This window comes from Schistocerca cancellata, chromosome 8 (assembly GCF_023864275.1).
Source record: "Schistocerca cancellata isolate TAMUIC-IGC-003103 chromosome 8, iqSchCanc2.1, whole genome shotgun sequence".
Lineage (NCBI taxonomy): Eukaryota > Metazoa > Arthropoda > Insecta > Orthoptera > Acrididae > Schistocerca > Schistocerca cancellata.
Window position 1 is genome coordinate 358161289 of NC_064633.1, and position 26635 is coordinate 358187923.

Consider the following 26635-nt stretch of genomic DNA (forward strand, 5'->3'; position numbering starts at 1 on the left):
TGTGCAAGTTAGGTGGGTCGACAACATATTCCTGTCATGTGACGCACATGCCGTCACCAGTGTCGTATAGAATATATCAGACGTGTTTTCCTGTGGAGGAATCGGTTGACCGATGACCCTGCGATAAGATATTTTCGGTTCCCATTGGAGAGGCAAGTCCTTTCGTCTACTAATCGCGCGTTTTTGCGGTGAGGTCGCAAAACACAGACACTAAACTTATTACAGTGTACAGAGACGTCAATGAACGAACGGACAGATCATAACTTCGCGAAAATAAAAATGGTAAACTTTTCGCTCGAGGGAAGACTTGAACCTGGGACTTCTCGTTCCGCAGCTGCTCACGCTAACCACGGGACCACGGCGCTCCTTATCTCAATTTATCCTTGATGTTGCCTATCTTGCTCATGGATTACTCAGTTTGTATATTTTGCTTATTTTTTTTCGTAGTTCCACACAACTTCTTCCTGTTTTCTCGATTGATCTGTGTTCAGTTTTTCAAGGCCTATCCACTGTGCCAACTTATAACTAAATCTGAGGGGGGTGCGATGGGGAGGTTCCCTTGTAAGTGCCGGAGTGCTTGTGAACTGCCGACTGCGGTCAGCTGACGATGCTACGGTAGGTGTGCCGTATTTGCGCGCTCGCTCTTGTCCACGTTTCCTGCACCACGTTGAATCCAGATTACCTGAATCCAGAGTACCGCCCAGCACTGTATGATCTGTAATTATTTAAGATATCTTTGAATACTATGTAAGTACAACTGAATTACATGAGCGAAAATCTTTTGTGAATGATGCCAGGGAACATTAAATACAAGCGGTACGTCTCCTTTGTTACCTAAAGTGTTTTGTTTAATGTAGACCGTGTTTGAATGTATTTATTCTCCAGGATTATGAATTTCATATCGGCTGTTCGAGGTTTCTTTTCCGATTTCTGGTGGATCGATTTACATAAGTAAATTTGTTCAGAGTTCGCAGTGGGGTCTTCCAATTTGGTAGTGGCTGTTAATGTCATAACTAGCTAAGCATTGGAGCTTGTGTTTGGGAACTTCGGGTGTTGGGCGTTAATGTTGTATGGCCCAATTGTAAGACGTGCTATCGTGAAGTGGTGGCTGCTGTATTCCTTTAGTTCATTATTTTGGACCACAGTGGTGGCCAGGGAGTATGACGTAAAACTTTTTACCTAGGGACTATCGTATTTTAGGCAGTGTCTGGTAGTGATTAGTAGTTCGATACCGTAAGTTACTTTATATGTACGAGCAGCCTTTAGAGTTTTTGAATGTAAGAGAATTCAATACAATGTATTGTAATTTTAAGTTATTTTATTCATATGTTCATTAAATGTTAGGCACTGATCTGAATGAGTTTTGTTTTAAGGCATACTCTCCTGGATATAATAATTTTCTTCAGTTTAGGGTTTGCCTATTTGTTGATATACTCTGAAGAGTTAACTCTGAGTTGGGACTTGATTATAATATCTATAAGTGGAGTGAGGCTGGATTGAAGTTAACAGTCACACGTGCAACTTACTACGAAAAAAATTATGATTTTCTGTCTTGGCCAACGCTGTTTGTGCTTGTTTTTTTTCCTTGACCACATTCATGTTCTTATGTAATCAGTAACTGAGACAGAATTACATTTAAATAGTACTGAACGCTCGTGTTCTTTGAGCGCACCCTCCATCTAAGCAGCTACCAGTGCAACTCATTGCATTATCGTGTTTGTGTAAATTATTTTGCTCTCTCCCATTGCATATAAGCTTTATTTCTTAATCTTTTAATTAACAGATTGTATGTGTTTAATACATAAATGTTGTGAGTCGTCATTCTGTGTCTTAATGACCCTGACCTTTCTCCATCACACACTATGGGCCAAAAGTTACGTCAAGCCACCAATGATATGTATTATTTCTTAAGTCAACATCCCATTTCTCAACGGAAACTAATCATGCAGGGATGAATGATGTTCCGTCAGAAATGTTTTTAACTGGCTTTTGACATTGTGTACCGATTATATGCTAAAACTTACCATTTATAGAAAAGATTAACATAAGAGACTCTTACTGTCATAGGCAAAAGAGCATCATGGATACCTACCTACTTACCTATATTTTACGCAGGTAATTGATTAATCACGAATAAGAGACTCCCTTTTCACATTATCTTATTACATTTACCACTTTATTTGGTTTAAAGTACTTTTTAAATGGATAATTTGCACACAGTAATATCATAGACAATAACTGTGGCCATGTCCATCATCCGATCCAATCATGCGTTTTCGGTTGACAAAAAGACAGTTGACTATTAAAATTGCATTTGGATCACTATAAACAAGTCACAATGACAAACATTTCAAAGAGCAGGATTGTATTTACGAAATCCCGTCTTCACTCACAGACAGTTGTACGTAGCCTTTTCAACGATACCTAAAACAACTAACAATTTTGTATCTCTTAAAGAAACTGAAAAAAGTACACAAGGACTACATTCTTACTCCAAATATCGTTTACACCGAGTATTTTAATGGTCCATTAATTTTGTTCAAAAGTTGTTACGTGTAAATGTATATATCAGGATATATTATAAATTCATGACCGAGTGAGGTGGCGCAGTGGCTAGCACACTGGACTCGCATTCTGGAGGACAACGGTTCAGTCCCGCGTCTGGCCATCCTGATTTAGGTTTTCCGTGATTTCCCTAAATCGCTTCAGGCAAATGTCGGGATGGTTCCTTTGAGAGGGCACGGCAAACTTCCTTCTCCATCCTTCCCTGATGCAATGAGACCGATGACCTTGCAGTTCGGTCTCCTCCCCCCCAAATGAACCATTCTTGTCGTTCAGTTCATTATTCAAAATGTTCATTCCCAATGCTATTCTTAGCCCAATGACTGAACTTATTCCATCTATTGTCATTATTTAAAAATATAAAAGGAGGTGACCAGGCTATTTTATGGCTTCTGAGTAAGATAAGAAACCTTAATTCTCTAATAACATTCCTGACGACTTTAAATAGTGAATTTGGTAGTGGGTGGAGTAGGACTCAATCATTGAAGAAACATTTGATAATGTTTGTTTTATATTTATAGTAAAGCAGAAATGGCTTTGGAGCTTCCCACGGAACGTTGTTATTTGGCCAGGAATTATTGAATAATAAATAATGCAATACAAATTTGAAGGTATCTTATTATTTATTTCGTACAGTCTTCAAACAAGTAAAGCGGTTAGTTAGGGAATATTTCATACAAAAATAATATACACATCACTGAAACATGGAACTGTTGACATCACAATCAGCTTAAACTGTTTTGTTACTGTAAAGTATCTCTATTACCGTGCTTTTCTTCATGAAATCCATATCTTGGCCCTTGCCTCTTAACTGTTAATGTAACATACCACAATCCTGAAATCCAATTTCATACTTTGTGTGAGAATAGGAATAACTTTTAGTTTATGACAGCTGAACATAAATATTTCAAAGACTATCTTAGAAAAAGCTATCATTAGTGATATGAAATGGGATTCCTATGATTGTCCTAATTATAAGAATTTTGGAAGGAGCTTACATTTTAATACTTTGGTCTTATTACTATCAAATAGGTCAGTTTATAAATGGTTCCTAAGGATACCATAATGTAACAGGATGTGTTGACATGGGCAATTCAAGTACTGAACAACAATGCTGCCTTTCAGTTCTCTCACTACAACATGTGTCAAAGATTGTTTACTTTAATATGTCACAGCATTCGAACTAAGATTTGACAAAACCATTGTCACTGTAGGTACAAACATGTTACATTCAGTATAATTGCCCGTACCACAAAGGAGCACATAATGCAATCGCCCAACAAAAATCTTTTTGTATGTTTGGCACTTCAGCTAGTTATACATGGGTACACATTACTTAGTTCCGATTCTGTAAGAAAATTGAAGTTGTAAAGTACGTTTGGTTACACCCAAAATCACCGTGAAAAAATGTCTTAAGATCTTCAGTTTATAGGAAATTTCCTTGGTACTTGAACATTTAGCGTATTTTTCTAAATTTGGGATTAAGTAAAAATGTTACAGATAGTATGAATACTGTCAATTTTCACTTTAAAAGCTGCTTTCAGCTAATACTTCAAAGTGTAAATAGAAAGGGTCCACCTCTCCTTAAATATTCCCTGTCCAAAAATAGTTTCTTGTTTCTGTTTACTATTTTGTGACTTATATATACAAGCCATTCATTTCACTTGTAACTGTCTCTCCAACGCAGGCGGTAAAATACAACAGTTTGTTCTCGTGGAAACTTGTTTCAAAGGGTGTCTCAAAGCGAACTGTAGAGAGCTGCATACTCTCGTTATACTTAATAATCCACACCGGCAGTAGCTTACTGAATTCTTACGACTGAAGAATGCAGTGCTTGGTAATAACAACTACGCATAAACAGCAAATATATCATTGAACCACATCGAAAAGAGGAAACAGTCACATAAAAATCTATAAACTGAAACAGCGTCACCTACTCCCTTCAGCAGCCTAGGCTTCCCTGGAACAACTGTAAAATATTAAGAAAAGGCCTGCTGTTTCTCTGAAGCTTCGAAGGTAGTGACTGTTTTCTAGAAATCAGAACTTTCATATAATGATCCTGACAAATTCAGGTATTTTCGACACGGTATTAATTGCAACGTTTTGTGGCATAGTTTACAGGGAATTTATTTCTGGTGAGAAAGCCACAGAGCTTGTGAGGTCTGGACTTCAGAGAATAATTTCCATCAGATGTCTATTTTTTAGTGCAGCTGCTTTCTACCATAAGTTGAACAATTCACTGGACGATTTTGATGCTCGAACAAGGTCCCGATTGACTGCGTACGCCAACCTACTAAAAACAAATCCTGTCATTTGGATGCCTCTTTTCCTGTTTCAACCCACTTGCTCAAGACACATTATCTCTTTAGTTTCGGACAGTGCACGAATTTTAAGTGCTGTTCACTGACTTTCATACTAAGCAGCAAGTTACGTCACTGGCGATCATCAACATATTGTGACAGTGGAATTCACTACCACCTACTTGCCCATTTGATCGTGAATTCAATAGCCTTAGAAGTGGTTGCTTCATTTGCATATGACAGTACAGTCGATAAATATAATTTCTCATCATAATTCATTCAGTTACTCGCAGTAAAACGAACACTTGTTTTATCTTATGCAGTTTTCCGCCAACGTCACCACTTCAGTAGTTTGGCCAGGTTACTGCAGATGTCCGCTGCACAAGTTGAGTTGCACCCTGACGCGGTGCTACCACGTAGCGTGTGCAACATACGTAGGGATGTATACATAACGCCAGAGTTATCTTACTGACAAAGAGCACAGCAGTCCATATGCTTTTAGCTGCTCACGGGGATAGAGTAACACCTTATTTATAAGTAACAAAGGAGTATGTAAGTGTAAAAAGCTAGGACTACTGGTTTACAACAGTGACTAGATGAGGATGAGTATCACGAGGTGACTATGCACTGATCCTGTGCACGCTCTTCTGCTGACTTCAGACGCACAAGTCATCTGGCCCCATTGGCTGCAACCGCTTTGCTCCTGGAACAAGATTGAAGTCATGCAATCATCAGCCAGCTGAACGGGAGTAAATCTACTACAGACATTGCAAAACTGAAGAAATTCGTGTTCATTTTGAAATCTGAGTATTGATGTAGACCACATCAACAACAACTGTACTCTGCAAGCCACTCTGCGAGTGGCTAACAGTACTACGTGCACTGTTATCATTTCCCTTCCTCCTATCCCGTTTACAAATGGTGCGCCTGAAGAAAAACTAGGTAATCTTCTCTGTGAGAGCGATATCTATTCTTCAAGGCTCTTAATTGTAAACACAACAGTACCTACTGAGCAACTGAGAAGGAGCACAAAGATCGAAACTACCTACTGCCACTAAGTAGTAACCTTAAATAATAGCCATACGGGAACGATGTCCTTTAAATTTATCGAGGCTGTGGTGACCAAGACGAAATCACTCGGTATGAGCCTGAATTTACAGTGGTGGCTAAGCGAGACGTTTGTTGCAAAAAGTAGTAATTTCACGCTGAGCGAACGAAACCGTGACGAATCCCGAAGCTCATCTTCGAATCTTTTCTATTTGAAGAATTGTTGGAATGAGGTATTTGTATGCGATTTCTTTCGTTTATGTATTACATCGTATTACGATTGTTCAAGTAAACCGAGTCAACCATGTGCCCTCCCCTCGGCTGTATTTGTTTATTCGTTGAAACTGAAATTGATTTGGTCAGGAACTCCGACTTTTGAAGGATGTAAGGGACAGCTAGGCAACTGTGCATGGTAGGTAATCGTACACATTCAATATCTGAAGTTCGCGCTAAACATGACGACTTCCTACTACTGCTGCCCTCTTTTGATTCCTTTAAGCGAAAAACAGGAACAAGAAGACAGGCGCCAATTACGCTTGGAATACGCGAGTGAGAAGTAATTACAACAGGTCGGTTTCTTTCTACTTTCAGAAGACCGATAATGAGAGGGTGAGCTTACAGTTATTACTGATTTATTTTTATTTGAATGTTATTAAAACGTGTAATTCATTGTATCACTAGATACAACAGCTTAACATATAGAACCTGATCGCATTAGCATGTAATGGCGGACAGTAAGGGCCGCTGTTCCAGGACTACCAGCGTTCCAAACTTTGTCGGGGACAGGAGAGAAAGTGAGGGAGCGGGAGGGGGGGGGGGGGGGCTGATTTGAAAGGAATGAGAACGACAGTGCAGTATGAGTCGGCGCAGGGGCAGGAGCGCTGAGCATCTGTCGCACCTGGAGAAGAAATTTTAGCGTGGCACATGTGTTTAGCTTAGAGTCCCAATTGGTGCGCGGAATGTAAAAAAGGGATCGAAGAGGTTGCTGGGTGGAGAGTCTTTCGGTGAGACACATGCTTTAAGACGTTCCACATACACAGTTCCCATTGAGTAGGTATTTTTTGGCAAGTTGCATTTCGTGGGTGGCTCGTTTACCAGCTAGATGTGACAATAGTGAACGAAATAAACATGCAGCCTGATAAATGTCGGTTTACGTTTTAACTCTTCGAAGAAAATAGTCCTATCTTTCACTAACGATTGCCAGAGAAAGATTAAATAATTATGTTAACGAAGACAGTCTGAATTTGTCTCTTATTGCAGACTGCAAGAGATTAGTAGGACGACAAAAGTGCTCTTTCACTAACTATTTGTCCATATATTTAGTCTGAGCAACTTACGGTCTTCAGAATCCCTCTTACGTCGTGGAACTACAAAGAATATAACACAACATTCTTTATTTCTAGGCATAGTTGCGTTTCACTTGCGTACATTTAAGATATTTTTGTGAGGGCAGTTATAATTACAGACACGAACAATAAACTGATAAAAGTCTCTCTGTATTTCAGCCACGTTAAGAGATTTCGAATCGGCGAGTTTTCGGACGAGTACCTATCTCCCATTGTGAAGTGGTGTCTGTCGTCAGACTGCTGCTGCAGTCCTTATATAGCCGAGCTGCCTCGGGGCAACAAGACATACAGGGCCTCCAACGAATTTGTAACGTTACACTAGTAGGGTTGACCGCCACACTTCGGGAACGCTTGGCTCCACACAAAGCTCTCGAGCTCTCTGCATTTGTTTAAGAAGTATTTAGTTCAGAAGGTTTACATTTTGTCGTCCACTATCGAGAACTTTCAGGCATTTAAAGGCGCACATTAGAATTATTAAACTCGTATGAAATAGTTACTCGCTCCCCGCCGGAGAGGGCTGCTGGCACTCGTAAAACCTGCAGTGTCACGTGCTGTGACGTACGCGCCACGTACGAGCCACGGCCTCTCTTCCTCATGGGCCTCGGTGCTGCCTTCAGTGACGTCACCGGTGCTCGCTCGAGGACATCGAGTTGTACAGGCTCCATGGTGTGCGTCACAGCACGTTATACTAAAGATCTTAAAAGTGCCAGTGGCCAACTCCGACGGGGAGTGAGTTATTATTTCAGATGAGTTTAATAATTCTTAATTGCAGATTTAAATGCATGCAAGCTCTCGATAACACACAATAAAGTTAAGTCCTTTAATGGATACCAGTCCATTGACATATTGATTCCCCGGACCTGTGCATGGAGCCGAGCGTTCACTATGTATGTCGGGAAGGAGACTAGTGTGACGTCACAAGTTCCTGTGGAGCCAGTATTCCTCGTGGGTCCCGTGTGCGCTCCACCGCCATATATACTAAGGTTTTCATTGAGCGCTTGCTGCACCCACTTCATCCGGCATTTGACTGCAGGCCGTCCGTAGTGATGGTATTATCAGAAATTTTTATCCCAGTCGCTTCTTTCATTGCGCTATCCCACAAGCTTTGGGTCTGTCTTATAACGGATGTGCCGCGAGGAGCGGTCGCGCGGTTAGAGGCGGGGCCCCTCCCGCTGGAGGTTCGAGTCCTCCCTGGGCATGGGTGTGTGTGTTGTTCTTAGACCAAGACAGTTTGAGTAGTGTGTAGGTCTAGGGACCGATGACCTCACCGGTTTGGTCCCTTAGAAATTCACACAAACAGTAACGAATGTCTCGTCGAATGTAATGTTGTGTCCGTTTTCTAGAGCATGTTCCACTACCTCTGATTTCTCAAGAAACCGTAAGCGAAAATATTTAACTTGCTCTACACCGTCTGTCATAGTATCGTCCACAGCATTAAACGCCTGGGGAAGCCCTGCGTTTAAGAAGGTTAATTTATTGAGCCCTCTAGCCTTCCTACTACACTGCTATGAAGGGAAAACGATTCTACATTTTGCCTCCGTTCCAAATTTCTGCGGCCAGGAGAATATTTCGTCAACTTCGCTCTCTGGTACGAAAGACGATCCACTATAACAAAGCATGTAAGCGATCTAATGGCCGCCCACCTGGCCTCACTGAGTCACTATTAGGTTTGGATTAGGACTGCATCGACGTCGCCACGGGGGCAGAACATATCTCGGCACAGAGATGAACCATGGGTAGGCAGAACAGAAAATTCAGCCAGCTTTCACAGCAACAGCGCGGAGCAGGAGGTAAGACTACAAAACCGCGCCGTTTTCAATATGATGACGAGAAACATCGACGCGGGTGGCATGTCAGCTTTTAAGAAGGGATTTAAAGTTGCACCATCGCCATGTTGTGTCCCTGTCGATGGGAAAATAAGTGATGTGGAATAAGTGGTTCGCAAGTCTCACAGTGAAACTAGAAGAAATTCGCCGCGTCCTCTCAGAATCCAAGCCTCGAACATGACAAGAGCTGAGAGTAATGACTTACACGAGTTCCGCAACGATTTTCTCTTCGTAGTCATGCCAGCGGGAAAGGGCATTGCATCCGTCGTTATGGAATAAGCCAACAATGGCATGAAGATTCGATTGATACTAAAGGACCCAACAACCAGAATAATGATAACTTCGGAGCTTTTAAAGCGCTAACTATAAATCTCCACCCTCAGGCACTTCGACCTTATACATTGTACGTCCTTCCAAAGATTCATAATACCACACCCCTATGCAATTACGAAACGTATACACAGCCACTTCGATTGCATAAATTTTTGCAGTTGATCATGGTTTCAATTGCACTGGAACAATTTACATCAGAATAAAAATTTACATGGAATGCATGTGATCACGCCATGATTTAAAACGTCTCAGCAAAAGTGCTCCCGTCATACAGAAATGTCATAGTAATAAGAACTAAAATGTAAATGTACGAAATAATTGTCTGGTTAACAGTTACGTTGTGCTTTTACACGACTCTAAAAGGGCGGCAATAACAATCAGTTAGCAGTTGCCTCGTGACAATGGCCGAAAGCTCGTAGGTTCAAAAGTACTTGACGCTGCTAGAAGCTTGAGACAGGTATATTTTCACGAAATCGTACATTCGTACAGCAATAAAAGTGAATAAAATAGTTACAGTTATAACAATAATAATTATTATAATTATATTATTATTAGTAGTAGTATTGTTATGTAATAATTACTGTTGGTTTTGGTCTCGGGACCATCGGCCGACGTTTGTTGAACAATTTGCTGACGTTTTACCAGTAAGAGTGACTAACATCGTCAGAGGTTCACCTTCCGTAACTGTTGGTGGACTGCAGTGGTGGCGGGCATCACTGAAGGGAGAACCTTTCACAATGACAGTCATCTGTGCTGGCTAAACGTCAGAAAGATCGTTAAAAACAGTCAGCCGAAGGTTCAGAGGCGAAAACGTTCGAGAAAAACAATAACTGGCCACAGAAGGCCCAACAATTGTGTGATGATAACAATGATAATAATAATATGAGATCAGGAGCGTTCGCAATTTCTAGTGGTCAGGGAGATGATACAGGCGAGCGAAATAGATAAAGAAGTTAAAGAACAGAGAACTTGAAAGATGAGTAGAGCATCTACTAAATCATCCTAACACCTAATGTAAAAATGAGACATCATAACACTATCAGACGGGAAATCCTATACATATCGAAACCGTGGTTGTGGGCTGGAAAAGTGCACTAGAAAATATCAAGAAATTAGAGAGAAGAACGATCAGAAAAATCGTAGGGTCTAATGAGACAGATGAAGACTGGAGATTGTGGCAGTGGAGAAGTGACTGAGCGGATGTCTAACACATTACAATGCATACAAAACAATTGGATTGAAATATAATGGGCATGGCGTTCCGGACACCGAACAAGATAAACAGACGTTCGAGAATGCAGAAACTGTTAAGACCGTGAAGTGGAACACCGAAGCCAGAAATGACCTAAATAATCGCGGCTCAACAGTCTCAGCTAGACAAGATACACCAATATTGAACCACAAAGTACTCCTGTTGAAAGTGAGCCAAGAGGTCAAGAAATTCAAGATAGGAACAACCTGGTCAGAATAATGGAAGTTGAAAGAAGTACGCCTGTGGTATCACGTAGCGGTACTACCCTACAGGTGCATCACAATTGGCAGCTGAACTGCACGGTTACGTCCAATGCCGATAGCAGTCACGTGGGATCTGGCAGGTCCTATGGAGCACGCCCGTTGTGCCACGCCTCCAGTTGCTCTAATCTCGCGGTGCCCTCTGCTGCCACAATATAGCACGGCCGGCAGCAGTAACTCAGCTCACTTGCGCTTGAAGCCACTCTGCTACGACACCTTTATGTGTCATACTTGTTGGCAATGAGTCTCTGTTTCTTGCTGCGTTATTTATATTCAGTCATCGTTGTCTTGGAGAACTATGAGTAAATTTGCTGTTTAGCGTGTTAATCTGTTCGCTAATCATTTCTGCTCCTGTCTGGCCTTAACACGACGACAGTTGCCGCACCGCATTGTAGCCCTCTCTCCTTACCACAGGTACGAAGACGCCAGCAAGAGTGGCGACTAAGAAAATTCCACATCAAGCGGGCGCTTCACTTTGTCCTCTACTGCCTACTTATATATTACATAAATAATAATAGTAGCAGGCATTAAAAAAACAATAGTAATACTTAGTTTAGCACTTTTGAAGCCGCGTTGAAATCATCAGAAGTGGAAAAGGGTAATGACGGAAGAGAAAAAAATAATTACAGTGATTACAAGTCTTAACAAAGCGCAGACTTATAATAAAACTCTCGCCCTGACCAAAAATATTTATGTGTTTATTTGAGGTCAAGATAAGAGTTTTATAAGTAGGGATTATAAGCGCCACGTTTCATAAAACTTGCGTTCAACGCCTATTAAACAAACAGACTGTTTCAGTAGAGAGATCAGTAGAGAAGGGGTAGAGAAAAGGCCAGAGAGAAGGGAAAGGTGGGGAAGGGGATTGACTAGACTGGAATGCAAACAGTTATGCCGAAGAGATGGCCGTTATCGCAGAAGGTCGACCATTAGTTACCTTTTCGATTTGGAAAGAAATGCAGTTTCGCTGATTTTTTTGGGGAAGATCGTTCCAAGTACGGATTCTTGATGTACAGAATGATATTGAAAAAATAGATATCTTATGTAGTGATACACAGAGGATTTTCCCTTGTTGAGAACGAATATTTCTGCTACGCTGTTCGGATAGTAGTGCTCCAGCTAAAGGTAGATAAGACAGAGGGCAGTGAGTGAGCAGGCAATACAGCAGATGAAGAGTGTCAACGCGTAGTAAGCGTACTGATATCAACACACAGTGAAAGACGTGTACTTTGCACTAAAACAGGTGAAAGTAACGCACCGGCAGGCTTCACAGTCTCCGTGCCATACTGTGGGCTGCTGACGGCAGCGGCTTTGGCTGCCGCCGCCCGGCGGTGCCGTCTCCTGACGCGCCAGCACGCCACAGCGAAGAAGGCTGCGGCGACGGCGGCGTTGGGCAGCACCGGCACGAACCACGCGTCGCGCGGCCGCAGCCGCTCCACCAGGGGCGCGTCTGCGTCGGCGTCACCCTCTCCGGCGCCTCCGCCGTCTCCAGCCGCCTCGCTACGGTGACCCGCCGTGTCGATGCGCAGGCGCCCGCTGCGGCTGATGGCCACCGAATGACGCACCAGCTCCACCTGTAACAGTGATCCGCTTACAGCTATTGTACAGAGATCAGTTCCTGTTGCGAAAATGAATAACCACTCCTCAAATTAGAAATACCACTGGTAAAGGTGTCTCGTGCTGCATACGGAGGCCGTATCTCGCGACAGTGATTTGTGATCCCCTTAGGAAGAGTGGACCCCACTATAATGGCTATCTACACTACCGGCCATTAAAATTACTACACCAAGAAGAAATGCATATGATAAACGGGTATTAATTGGACGAATATATTATAATAGAACTAACCGGTGATTACATTTTCACCCCATTTGGGTGCATAGGCCCTGAGAAATCAGTACGCAGAACAACCACCTCTGGCTGTAATAATAGCCTTGATACGCCTGGGCATTGAGTCAAACAGAGCTTGGTAGGCGTGTACAGGTACAGCTGTCCACGCAGCTTCAACACGATAGCACAGTTCATCAAGAGTAGTGAATGGCGTATTGTAACGAGGCAGTTGCTAGGCCACCATTAACCAGACGTTTTCAGTTGGTGAGAGATCTGGAGAAAGTGTTGGCCAGAGCAGCAGTCGAACATTTTCAGTATCCAGAAAGGCCCGTACAGGACCTGCAACATGCGGTCGTGCATTATCCTGCTGAATTGCAGGGTTTGGCAGGGATCGAATGAAGGGTAGAGCCACGGGTCGTAACACATCTGAAATGTAACGTCCACTGTTCAAAGTGCCGTCAATGCGAACAAGAGGTGACCGAGACGTGTAACCAGTGGCACCCCATACCATCATGCCGGGTGATACGCCAGTATGGCGATGACGGGTACACGCTTCCAATGTGCGTTCACCGCGATGTCGCCAAACACAGATGCGACCATCTTGATGTTGTAAACAGACCCTGGATTCATCCGAAAAAATGACGTCTTGTCATTCGTGCACCCAGGTTCGTCCTTGAGTACACCATCGCAGGTGCTTCTGTCTTGTGATGCAGCGTCAAGGGTAACCGCAACCATGGTCTCCGAGCTGATAGTTCATGCTGCTGCAAACGTCGTTGAACTGTTCGTGCCGATGGTTGTTGTCTTGCAAACGTCCCCATCTGTTGACTCAGGGGTCGAGACGTGGCTGCACGATCCGTTACAGCCATGCGGATAAGATGCCTGTCATCCTGACTGCTAGTGGTACGAGGCCGTTGGAGTCTAGCACGGCGTTCCGTATTACCCTCCTGAACTCACCGATTCCATATTCTGCTAACAGTCATTGAATCTCGACCAACACGAGCAGTAATGTCTCGATACGATAAACCGCAATCGCGATAGGCTACAAACCGACGTTTATCAAAGTCGGAAACGTGATGGTACGCATTTCTGCTCCTTATTCGAGGCATCACAACAACGTTTCACCAGGCAACGCCGGTCAGCTGCTGTTTGTGTATGTGAAATCGGTTGGAAACTTTCGACATGTCAGCACGTTGTAGGTGTCGCCACCGGCGCCAACCTAGTGTGAATACTCTGAAAAGCTAATCATTTGCATATCACAGCATCATCTTCGTGTCGGTTAAATTTCCCGTCTGTAGCACGTCATCTTCGTGGTGTAGCAATTTTAATGGCCAGTAGTATATATATATATATATATACTCTGAAAAGCTAATCATTTGCATATCACAGCATCTTCTTCCTGTCGGTTAAATTTCCCGTCTGTAGCATGTCATCTTCGTGGTGTAGCAATTTTAATGGCCAGTAGTATATATATGTACTATGTACTTCAGCAACTAGGATAATTTAGTATATTACCGTCACTCTTTTCCAAATACTCTGATGGAAATATAAACTGTAATACCAAAAAATAATTAATGTAGGGTAATGAAATTTCGGAAATACATTTGTCTAGGTAACATACCTAATTTATTAACATTGCAACATCACACGTTAATGTAAGCACAAGATAAGCCATTGAAAATGTGAAATGGTGCTACATCAATAATCGGTGTAACCTCCAGAATGTTAAACGCAAACATGCAAACGAGCATAAATTGTGTTGTACAGAGGCCAGATGTCAGTTTGTGTAACGGAGTCCCACTCCTGTATTTACCGCAATACAGGTACGGTTAATGCTGGCTGTGGACGACGCAAGAGTTATTGTCCAATGATGTCCCATATGTGCTAGATTTCAGACAGATCTGGATATCGAGCAGACACGACAACATGTCGACCCTCTGTAGAGCATGTTGAGTTACAACAGCGGCTTGTGGACGACCGTTACGTGTTTGGAAAACATCCCGTGGAATGCTGATCGTGATTGACAGAAAAACAGGTGGAATCTATACTTTAATCTGATGATTAGACCTGTTTTTCTGTCAAACAGGGTCAATCACGAGAGTGCTACTGCTGTCATTCGAAATTCCACCGCAGAGCATAACTTGGGGCGTAGGTAGAGTGCGTCTGTCACGCAGACAGGTTGGTTGCGCCTCGTCAACTGGCCTCCTTCTAAACAACACAAGCCCCTCACTGGCACCGAAGCAGAACCAGCTTTCATCAGAAAACACAACACACCAGTGTGTTTGGGTAGCAGTCACTGTCGCAGATCGAGCGCTGAAAATGTTCACGTCGTCGTTAAGAACAGATGGAAATTCGCAAAGTGTGCGCCCAATTGGTGTCTCACAGTCTTCAACCAGCACGAAATGTGTATCGAATGAGCCTCTCTCTCTTGAATATTTGGCTGGGTCCCAAAAAAGTCTTGCATGGCACTGGAACGGGCAGCAGGGGGGATTATGCGTAAATAAGGACGACATGACAGTCAAGAAAATGGTCGAAAAGTACGCAACCGAAAGCTTGTGAATATTTAACCATCAGCAGTTAGCGGCAAGAATATTCTGGTGCTACGTGTGCAAATCAATAAAACATACACATATGTAACTGAAATTATGGTCTTATGTTATTTTATTTTTAAAGTGAGATAATAGGAAACCGATAAAAGTAGCACATGTGTAATGTTAACGAAAATCGATTTACCACATAGTCTTCGTTTCGGACTGTACACAGAACACAGGATTGCCGCGTTGTACCTTCCTCATCACTCCCTTCATTTGCCGCTCCCGCCTTTGCCCGAAATGATTGATAATGTTTTGGTGTTGCCCATATTGGGGATCTACATTTTAAAACTGATCAGTACTGATTTTGATGTCTGATATACTCACTAAATTTGATTCTGATTTTTTGTTTGATTTCGCGACTTTCACTTGCTAAACTCCATGTTGATTTTATTATGTGTAACGTAAAAGTTAAATAAATATCTTAAAAGTCGTTCCTCTCTAACTCACTGAATATTTTTATCAGAACCAGCTTAATTTAGTTTTATATTATTTGCTACAAGTAAGTACCAGAATTCAACATGAACGACTCTGCAGAAAAGTGGTTCCATGCTGTCTTATCACTTGTGGGTGTCACATTTCTACCATACATAGTAGATTGGCAAGCCAAAAAAAACCGTATGTTTGTTTTAGCACTGAGCAAAACTGGCGAAAATTACTTCCCCCTTCCTGTTCCTCACCTTTGCAGAATCTCCTCCAACTTCCGCACCCCCCCCCCCTCCCGCCCCCTCCCTCTAACCCCCGCCCCACCTCTGCTCTTTCGTCAGCTCCAGCATTCGCTAGTAAGTGAACAAGCTATTGTGGCACCTCCAAATTTCTAAAAATGTAAAGTGGTACGCAGGCACAAGAAGTATGGAAAGACTTTCCTTGGACACTTATGCAGGCTGTGTGCCTTTGTGTTGAAAAGTACTTAATTCCTTACCTGAAATAATAAACCAAATAATACAGCGACAACAGGCGTAAGCTTACTTAAAGCACTGCATTTCTTTTTTTTCCAGATTCAGTTCTGTTGATAATTTTTCAGTTAAAAAAGCTACGTGTACTTCAAGGTTTTTCATTTTCTTTATTGTCTTCTATTGTTTTAAAATAATGTTCTGCCTTCATTAATTGAGTTTTTATTTCTGAATCTACGTGTAATTTACCATCATGATATTCTCATATTCATGTTTGAAAAGTATTGTGAAGTCACGAACAGATTAAATGATTTCTTTTCACACCGCAGCGAGTTTTGTTATTCATAGTGTGGGTATGTTTGTCCTTCCAGTCAGTGTGTCTTTCTCAGACTTAGCTGTAGCATCTTGAACAACCCCTCAATACGCAGTTACTCTGAATTGATTACTGCTCTATGTCAATTTAAATAAATATTTTTTTATTAATATTAAATCTAACAAATATTTTCTTCTACTCATATAGAGCGTTTTGTTTGTAATGAGTTGGAAGTCGGCATCACATTTATCCGTACTACGAAGTACAGAAAGAAAAAAAAAGCTTTTCTCAGCATCACTTCGCCTTTGAAAAGCAGTAGAATCTATATTCGGATGTTTATCAACTATAGTTTGATACTGGTAGTCTTGCAGAATTCGACATCAGACATAAACTGAGAGCAGTGTGTAAGGTACAGACATTTGCTAAATGGCTTGTTTACACTACTTGTGAAATAGTATATGTTTTGCTGATGTTTTGCTTTTCCAATGACAGATGCTTGAGAAAAGTGGCTCATTCATTGGTACAGACGAAAATTGTTCAGAGAACTAACCTGTACGTGGAAGACAGTGTCTGCCCAGAGAGAGAGCGTGACGCAGGAGGAGTCCGTGTAGAGGTTGCCGGTGATTCCCCCTCCGTCTACTTCCCACGTAACCAGGTACAGCGGGGATCCCCCGCCCCGCCAAGCCGCTGCCATGTCGTCCTCCGGGGCCCGCCATGACAGCTCTGCGAAGACTAGCACGCCTTGCTGCGTTACTGACGCTACGCCTACAGACCAGACGTCACCATACTGAAAAAAATGGAAACACACAGATAGGTAAAATATCACTGTCACAAAACATAGCAGCTGAGTTGTTTCAGAACAGCGTGACTGACAAGACAGTCAAGTACTTCTGCAAGCCTGGCAAATCCGTAATAGGAAATGAACATCGCTGTTGAGTAAAATCTGAGCAATTAAGAAGGCAAGTCGCATGTTATGTGCAACATATGGTACATTGAAAATAAGGCTTTACAAGTGATGATTGGAAGTACTAAGCTGCACAATGTGCATTGGTTGTTTACTTAAAGATTAGTAAATGGCCGTGAGCATTGGATATCTTTTATAACAGCAGTATGAGGTAATTCCTGGGCAAAAAGTCAACTAATGTCAAACATCGGCCTTAATTTGAGAAAGAAATTTCTGAGAACATGCGATTGGGACACTGCGTTGTTTGGAAGTGAGTCCTGGACCGTGGCAAAACGGGACTAGAAGAAAATCGAAGCATTTGAGAAGGTGTGCTAAAGAGGGATGTTGAAGTTTACGTGGACTTCAAGCGTACACTGCAGAATCAGTGAGGAGAGGAACACATGGAAAACATGTATAAGAAAAAGTACGGGTTGATACGTCTTGAGGGAGGTGAAGGCTAAAAGCTGTAGCAGAAGACAGAGATATATGGAATCTATCGAACGAATAATTGAGGATGTTGAGTTACTGTTGGAAAAAAAATTGCGTAAGTAATCACGATGTCTTGCAGAGGTCAAGTTTTGGAATTCGAAGTGAATCGATTGACCGGCGTTTCTGAATGATGTTTGTCCTAATGAGACACCAGAAGCCATAATGGCGTATTGCTGCCACAGTATTGTACGTGCGGTTGATGTAGGACACAGTCAACAGGTATGAATATTGATTTCAACGTCCCGTCGAAATCGAGGTCATCAGAGGCGTAGCACATGCTCGGATGGCGTCAGCGACATGAAAGGAAATAGGCCGTGCCCTTTCAAAGAAACCATCTCAGCATTTGCCGGGAGCTACTTGGGGATATCACGGAAAACTTAAATATGGATGTTGTCTGGATATGGGTTTGAACCGTCGGCTTCCCGAATGCGAGTCCAGTGTGCTAGCCACTGCGCTACCTCGATCGGTGCCACAGACAATAAGTCGACTCAGCAACATGGCAATGGTACACGAGGTGTGAATAAGGCTTAGGGCACTAGAAAGTACGAATGTCCCTCGCATAGCTATGATGTAATGTAGCACGCTGAACAGTTAACGAAGAGGTCCTACCGTCAGCATCCATCGATGGTTAGTGTCTGCTGTTCTGTATACTGTGTGCAGGTCTTCCTTTGCACAGAAGACACATCACGTCAAACAGAGACGACTGACTTCAAAATACGAGTGAAGAGCAGTTGCTGGTATTGTTGTCATCAGTCCGAAGACTCGTTTGATGCAACTCTTCAACAACTGTCAGTACTGTGCAAGCTTCTTCATCTCTGAATAACCACTGGAACCTGCAAGTATTTGAGGATGCTTACTATGTTCCATCCTTCGTCTCCCTCCTCAGTTTATTCACTTGTGTCCCCCCCCCTCACGTTCGAACTGGATATTTTTCAATGCCTCAGACTGTTTCCTGTCTATCTATTCCTTCTTTTCATCAGAACTCGAGTGACTGCCTCTTCATTAGTTATCTGAAGTACCGATGCAGTCTTCGGCATTCTCTTGTGGCATCACATTTCGAAAACTTCTATTTTCTTCTTATCTGAACTGTTCTGTCGCGCCGGCCGGAGTGGCCGTGCGGTTCTAGGCGCTACAGTCTGGAGCCGAGCGACCGCTACGGTCACAGGTTCGAATCCTGCCTCGGGCATGGATGTGTGTGATGTCCTTAGGTTAGTTAGGTTTAATTAGTTCTATGTTCTAGGCGACTGATGACCTCCGAAGTTAAGTTGCATAGTGCTCAGAGCCATTTGAACCATTTGTTCTGTCGCTCACGTCCCAGTTCCGTACAAGTTTTCTCCGCAGACAAATACCATCAAGAAAGACTTCTTAAATTTACATTCTATGTTAACATAGTTATCCTTTCCAAAAACACATTTCGTGCTATTGCCAGTTGGTATTTTGTACCCTCCCTACTTCGGCCATCATCTGTAATTTCCTTACCGAAATGACAAATCTCACTCACTACTGTTGGTCTCTCACCTTTTAACCTAAATCCTTCAGCATAGATTGGTTTAATTCGATTGCACTTCGTTATCTTTGTTTTCCTTTTTTGATATCTTCTCTTTTCAGAACAGTATTCATTCAGTTCAGAAGATATTTTGTATCAAGAGCAATACGAATTACCCATTTAACAGTCTTCGTCTACTGCAACTCGATTTCTAGTATACACAACTTCTTTCTGTACAGAAAGAACATTTCAACTGAATTTGTGGATGAGTATCCGGTGGCTGAACAGCCAATCCTCGTATAAAACATACGTCCACACAAATCGCACTGAATGGTTAGAGGAGAGCGGGATCCAAGATTTTTTGCTTGTCGCTTGGCTTCTTCATTTCTTATTTATTTGTACCAGTTGTCCTCAGGATGGGTTTTAGCTGGTCCTTAAAGTGCTTGAGAGCGGCTTCATGAGGTTTCTTGCTAGAGCAGATTCAACGTAAAGGACTGGCGGGGCAGCTTCGTATACTTCATGCGACGAACCAAACTTCACCATAAAGGATTTGGCGGAGAAGCCTTGTATCAATCACGTGACGATCATGGCCTAACTATCCCAGCTGATGAGAGGTAATGGTTGCCTCTATTTTGTTTAGATGCGCTTTCTCGAAAACCGCATTGTTGGTCACATGCTCCTTCCGCTTAATGTTCAAGACGTATCTCATTCTTCGTTGGTGAAAGCGCACAAGTTTTCTGACATCGCGGCAATAGTGTGTCCAAGTTTCACAGCCATATACGAGGGTGGATGTGGCAACATCTCTGTACGCCATGAGTTTGGTATGCAGCTTTAGGTTTTTATTCTTGAAGTCTCTGCGTATTTACAATCCTAATGCTGCATGATCGTCTCCAATCCTTTAAGTACGCCGTATAGGCAGGATGCTTCTTAAGACAGAAAAAGTGATCAGACATTTCCATTGCTGTGTCTAGAATGGAGATACTGAATTCAGTGAGGGTTAATCCAAGGCTCTGCGAGTACCTTCACTTTCTCCGCGTTCGTGGTAAGACGAAAGTAATCACAAGCAGTTTTATAGCAGTTGAGTGCCAGTTGTAACTCTGCCTGCGTTAGAGCAGAAGACGCATGTAACGATAAACGCATTATCCTAGGAGAGATAACTGGTAATCACTCTAGCCTTGGAAATACGTGTTGTCCAGGTGCTCACGTACATTAATGCGGAAGTGGAAAGCTGACGCTCGTATTAAAACAACGTCCACCAAAGGACTAAAATATCTGCATCCTGCAATATATGTAGCACATCACGTAGCATGGACCATTGAAAAGGAGTACAACTACAGCCCATACATTGACGGTAAATCCTACCTGATGTGGAATTTTTTTTTATTACAGACACACCACTGTGGTATACACAATCACCCTTGACAGGGGGCTCACCCGCAGACAACATATACTTTTGGATGGAACCATTGCAATACTGCTTTGGATAATGGTTTAAGACAGATTATTTGACCTCATTGTTTGTACACTTCTGCTTATGACTGAACTGTAATTGGTGCTCCACTATCACGTTACATGCCATATTCTTAGAAGTGTGTGTTTCACTGGCATATTGCTGGGTGCTTGTAGAAGATTTTTGTCCCAAGTGACACACACTTTCTGAAATTATACTGTGTGAAATACTTATCCAGAACCTCATACAGCTCGCTGCAGCGCGAAAGACCTAGTTTCAGGTACTTTTCCGTCCCTGGTGATAGATTTCTTCCAATTACAGTGACGCGAGTTGCGAGAAATGCCTCTGTACATTTGCTAGACTTTCTGACATTGCTATATGCTGCGTCATGCAGTCAACAGACGTTTGCACTTTGTTATAGTTATCTCCTTCTACGAGAACTCCAAAGGGAGATAAGCATCTGACGATTATATACTGATGTATGTAGTAACAACAGCATTATGTGTCGGCCAGTTTTGGTTCTAAAACATAAACAGTTTACTAAAATGTGCTTCGCGCGATGCTCTTTCAAGACGTCGTAGAATCATAGATACTCATTTTCCTCGGTTGGTTCTTTGCCTCGAAATATTCAGTTAAAGATTTTTCACTGCTTGTATAATTTTGATCCTGAAGACTGAGATCCGGTGAACGAGGAGGCCAATGCAACGCGACCCCCACGTCTGATCCATCTACCAGGGAAGACACGAATGAGATGCGTCTGGATGTTAAAGGCGAAGTGGGCTGGAGCACCGTCACTTAGCAGCCATATAATCCTCCAAATCATCAATGGCACTTCTTGCAGCAGGGAAGAAACGCCGGTAGTTCCGGCCTGTTAGGTGACGTGGAAGGAAGACTGGTCCCAAAATACTTTCGCCAATCATTCCGGACCACATATTCCGGCGCCACCGATAGTGATAATTCGCTGTCACAATACCATGAGGTTCGGTGTACTATCGCACAAGTGACTGTTATGGAAGTTGAAGATACCACTCCGCTTAAAGGGTATCTCTGAATAAGATGGGTGACACAAATCCCGGAATCGTGGTTGCCTGTTGAAGAAACTAGTGAAAAAACAACTCCTGATGAGAAAAGTTTGTTGCTAGTAAGCCCTGCACACGCTGTAAGTGATAAAGATGTAACAGTTGTCATGAGAAAGTTCCACACGGTCATCTGGCTTGTCCTGTACTGGTGAGCCAACCGCCCGACACTACCACGGCGGTCGCCTTCCACAGTGTTAATCACATTTTCCTCCCAGTCTGGTGCCCGAAGATTTCGTACGTCCTTCATGATTTCCTGCTTCCTGAAACGACCCTCTCTCAGACAAACGACGAAACACTGTTGCAAACATTGTTGGCGTCGTGGCCAGGTCTCCTGATACAACCTTGCTGCTCGTCGTCCGTTGCCATTTGTCTTTCCGTAAGTAAACCCCACGACGGCAAGCTCTTGATTCAAATACGGAACCACTGTGTGCATTGCTGTACCACATCCACTAAAAGGTGAGTCAAAAAATGGTTCAAATGGCTCTGAGGACTATGGGACTTACCAGTCCCCTAGACTTAGAACTACTTGAACCTAACTAAGCTAAGGACATCACACACATCAGTTCCCAAGGCAGGATTCGAACCTGCGACCGTAGCAGCAGCGTGGCTCCGGACTGAAGCGCCTAGAACCGCTCGGCCACAACGGCTGGCAAAAGGTGAGTCAGAAGTGAATCGGACCCAACATTACCAGTTGCTATGGCAGGAGAGGGCGTTAGGGCATGTCGTATGAGGAACACTACCACCCTCTAGATGGAAAACATGCGTAAAGTAACTGTGGCTACATGGTACAGCACTCATTAGACCGCTGTCTCTGTAACAAAGTATGATTGTATAAATGGTTTATAGCCCGGAAACCATGCATTTCCGGAATTAAGTTCATTAGAAATTTTTTGTTCGTACCCTCTCATCGATCAATCCCTGGAGTTTGCAAACGGTGCAAAAAATTACCCTGTATATTCCGAAAGCCTTCATCCATTGTCCGCGCCGAACCGTTAAATGCTATTCATTCTTCTTCCTTTCTTCCATATCCTTTTCTGGAAGTGTTTAATTCCACCACAGAGATTCTGAATCCACACCAGCAATCTGAATCTCGGCCCTCGACTCTCGTAGCGAATTCCTTCACTAGGCTAGTGAAATGGAGTCACAATGGTGGTGTTCCATAGACAAACGTTCTTTTTCACAATAATACTGTGACTCATATACATTCAGCATTACGGTACTTTAGCTCTTCCAGATCGAGGTTTGAGCATCCAGAGAAGCTTTTTCGAAATTTGCGTCTCTAATACTTACTACATCTTCAAGCAGCATCCAGTCAAAACATGAGGCTTTCTTAGTATTATTTACTTCGAAAAAAGTTAAATGGTGCTAATCTCCGTGTTTTGCATTAGCTTACAAAGGCATATATCTTTGCAGTGGGAGTATAGACTGAATCTAGTAATCTACTTCCGAGTACTATAAACAGGAACCGACACTCATTTACAGCTTACTGGAAATGTTTATCACGTTGATCGTGGCTGCTATTCTAACAGAACAACCATATTATGATGCTGAAAGAGTGGGCTATTCTCTATACTATATTTCTACTCATTTTGGCGCATATCTACGAATGGATCTATGACAGTTTTTTCTAGTGAGACAGAATTTAATTCAGTAAGTACTATTATGACAATCTAAAAAACGTTCTTGTGTTAATGTAAAGTCTGCAAGAATTATTGTGACTTGGAGCAACACTTAAGTCTTTATGAGTAGCGTCAATTACACTTGTACCTGAGACGTTTGGTTGAACACTACAGTTACGGTATTCAAAGCGAAAGATCTAGAAAAGTAAGTTCAGAGTACTATCGTCATACGGTGGCGACATCTTTTTTAAAGGTACTGGATTAATGACTAGTAAACATGACGAAAGCACACTAAGATGTGCGTCTACAAGTTAAAATGAAGCCAAAAAAATAAAGTAGGGTTCAAAGACTTAAACGTTATCAAAAAATCTAATGTCGCAAACGAAACTCGGAAATCACATAGCAGGAATGAAAATTATACCAATGTGAGGAATGATGTCAATATACACCTTGAACGCAGACGTAGTCACTGAACACTTGTGCGCTTCACTAGTCATGGGAGCACACCAATCGTCCTCAACTAGAGGAGTCATGGGAGCAACCAATCTGAAGGGCAAAATTGTATTTTGGGCAAGTTTAATACAGAATATTTCGCCGAAAGATGGATAATGAAATATGAAACGAATCAGAATATATTTAGCTTAAAGGTTTCCGCTATTTTGTTGTACTTAATATGGCAGCGGTATTGCGAAATTTCACGTTTGATCCGTTGTCATCACTGGGTTTGTTGCTTAAACATATTGCTTTCTGACAACGCCTTGCAAACCTCAAATGTACAGCTTCGTTTGTTTGAGAGTAGCAAAGCGTTGTCAGAATACAGAAACAAAACCCAGTGCTGGCAACGTATCAGACCTGAAATATCACTACTGTCATATTAAGTACAGCAAAATAGTGGAAATCTTTGCTTTAAATATATTTTGATTCGTTGGAAATTACACTATCCATCTTTCGGCCGAATTTTTTGTGGTAAATTTACCCATAATACATTTTTCCTGTTCTGATTAGTTGATGCTATGACTCTTCAAGTGTGTGACATTCCTCCTAAATCGAAAGTTTAGGGGTGATAGATAACGTATGAGGAACAATCTTTCTACAGACAAAATGTTCACTGACGCTCCCCGGAGACCCTAGGCGTCATTATGGCGTCGTTACGTTTTGGTTGTGCCCCACAGAATAGGAATTGCGGTTATTGCTGAAGAAATTGACTTTTTTCTTTTTCTTTAAAGCCACTTCAGCCTCACTGTTAAAATGGCTCGAAATAATTGGTTTCTGAAATGACCGGTTTTTCGGTTCTTTATTCCTGTTATTTCTTGTAATAAACGTAGAAATAGAACAAAGACTGAAGAACTTTGACTCCCTCATTTTCAAGATACACAGAATCGAATTATATAAGTTATTAATACACACTGGTGTCCAAAATTAAAGCAACAAACCGCTGTTTCCCCGTTCTGTGTCTAATGAACAGTGTTGTTGTTGTTGTGGTCTTCAGTCCTGAGACTGGTTTGATGCAGCTCTCCATACTACTCTATCCTGTGCAAGCTTCTTCATCTCCCAGTATCTACTGCAACCTACATCCTTCTGAATCTGCTTAGTGTATTCATCTCTTGGTCTCCCTAGTATAATCATATAAACAGTCAACACAGACCCATCCGATCATGTTTTGCACAGAAAGTTGCATTCCGGTCAACGGACAACTACGCCACCGATGACGTCGGGGAACCTATCAAATGGAGTAGTGTTTCTCGGGTAGTGCCTCACCCACAACTGCTGTGTACAGACACAGGCTGTGCAGTATGGCACAGAGAAGACGCCTGACAGCCTCTCTGCGGTGGAGAGACAGAGGAAGAGAGGAAGCAGGACAGCCGCAAACTGATGTGGCCCGACGGCTTAATGTGAATCGTTCTGTTGTTCCGACGGTTTATGGAGATCGAAAATCTATACCGAAGACCAGTGGAGGGCCGACCATTTGTGACGTCAGAACACGACGATACCGCCTTAGTACTGCACGCCAACTGGATCTGGCCCCGCGGCATCCACTGGACGTGTTGTGTCGAGGAAAACTGCGTACAGTAGGCTTCGGCAGAGTGGCCTTCATTGTCGGAGCCCTGCTGTATGTGTGCCTCTGACGCGCCTTCACGGAAGGGAAGGTCTAGAGTGCAGTCGTCAACGTGGCACCTGGACGGTCGAAGAGTGTCCCAATGTTCTTTTCACAGATGAATCCCGATTTGGTCTGGGGAGTGATTCTCGACGGACTCGCACCTGGAGGGAACGTGGAACTCGATTTCGAGACCCAAACACTGTAAAAAGAGACCGATATCGAGGAGGATCTCTAATGGTGCGGGCAGAGATTACATTAACCACACGAACACCTCTTCCCGAAATTGTACTTGTGAATCGGCCGGGCTTAGCTGCTGTCACGTACCATGACGAGATTTTGGGGCCTAATGTGCAGTTGTTGCGAGTCGCTGAGGAACCTAACTTCGCACTGATGGACGATAATGTTCGAACTCATTGAGCACGGTAGGTTGATGTTTTCTAGGAAACTGAAGATATTTCACTCATTGCGTGGCCTGTAGGTTCTCCCGATTTGTATCGCATTGAGCATATCTGGGATGCACGGGGGGGGGGGGGGGGGGGGGCAAGGGCTGCATCACGCCAGCTTCCATCGAGCACTTTCCAAGTCATGTGTGCAGCTCTGCAGGAGGGTGTTATTGCCTCAAAATGAGGCTGATGACATCATTCACAGGATGCCCCGTCATTCTCATGCCTGTATTGCTGCCAGAGGTGATCACACTTCTTACTCAGCACGTTAACCAGTTGTCAGAATTGAATTGTGTCCAAAACCCTTAAGTTGGAAAAAACGAAGAATATTTTTGTCTGCCGTTATGCATGTGGTATTCGCTTACGTTCTGTATTCTTTACATTGTTTCTGCTTTCTGGCAACATAAACGCAACCCTGAAAAGTTTCCGTTTGTTGTATAATTTTGGACACCAGCGTATAAACTAAATAAGCAAATGAAGG

General features: G+C 42.7%; 1 protein-coding gene across 1 annotated transcript in view; it reads right to left on the reverse strand.

Moving 5' to 3' along the window:
* Positions 1 to 3166: 3166 nt before the first annotated feature.
* Positions 3167 to 26635, reverse strand: part of LOC126095579 (uncharacterized) — a 197698-nt gene continuing 174229 nt past the window's right edge. The window contains exons 6-8 of the mRNA XM_049910355.1: positions 17098 to 17334; positions 12182 to 12497; positions 3167 to 5565 (exon numbers count right to left, since the gene is read on the reverse strand). Coding sequence (XP_049766312.1) covers positions 5519 to 5565; positions 12182 to 12497; positions 17098 to 17334 — 600 coding nt within the window. The 3' untranslated portion in view covers positions 3167 to 5518. The remainder of the gene's footprint in view (positions 5566 to 12181; positions 12498 to 17097; positions 17335 to 26635) is intronic.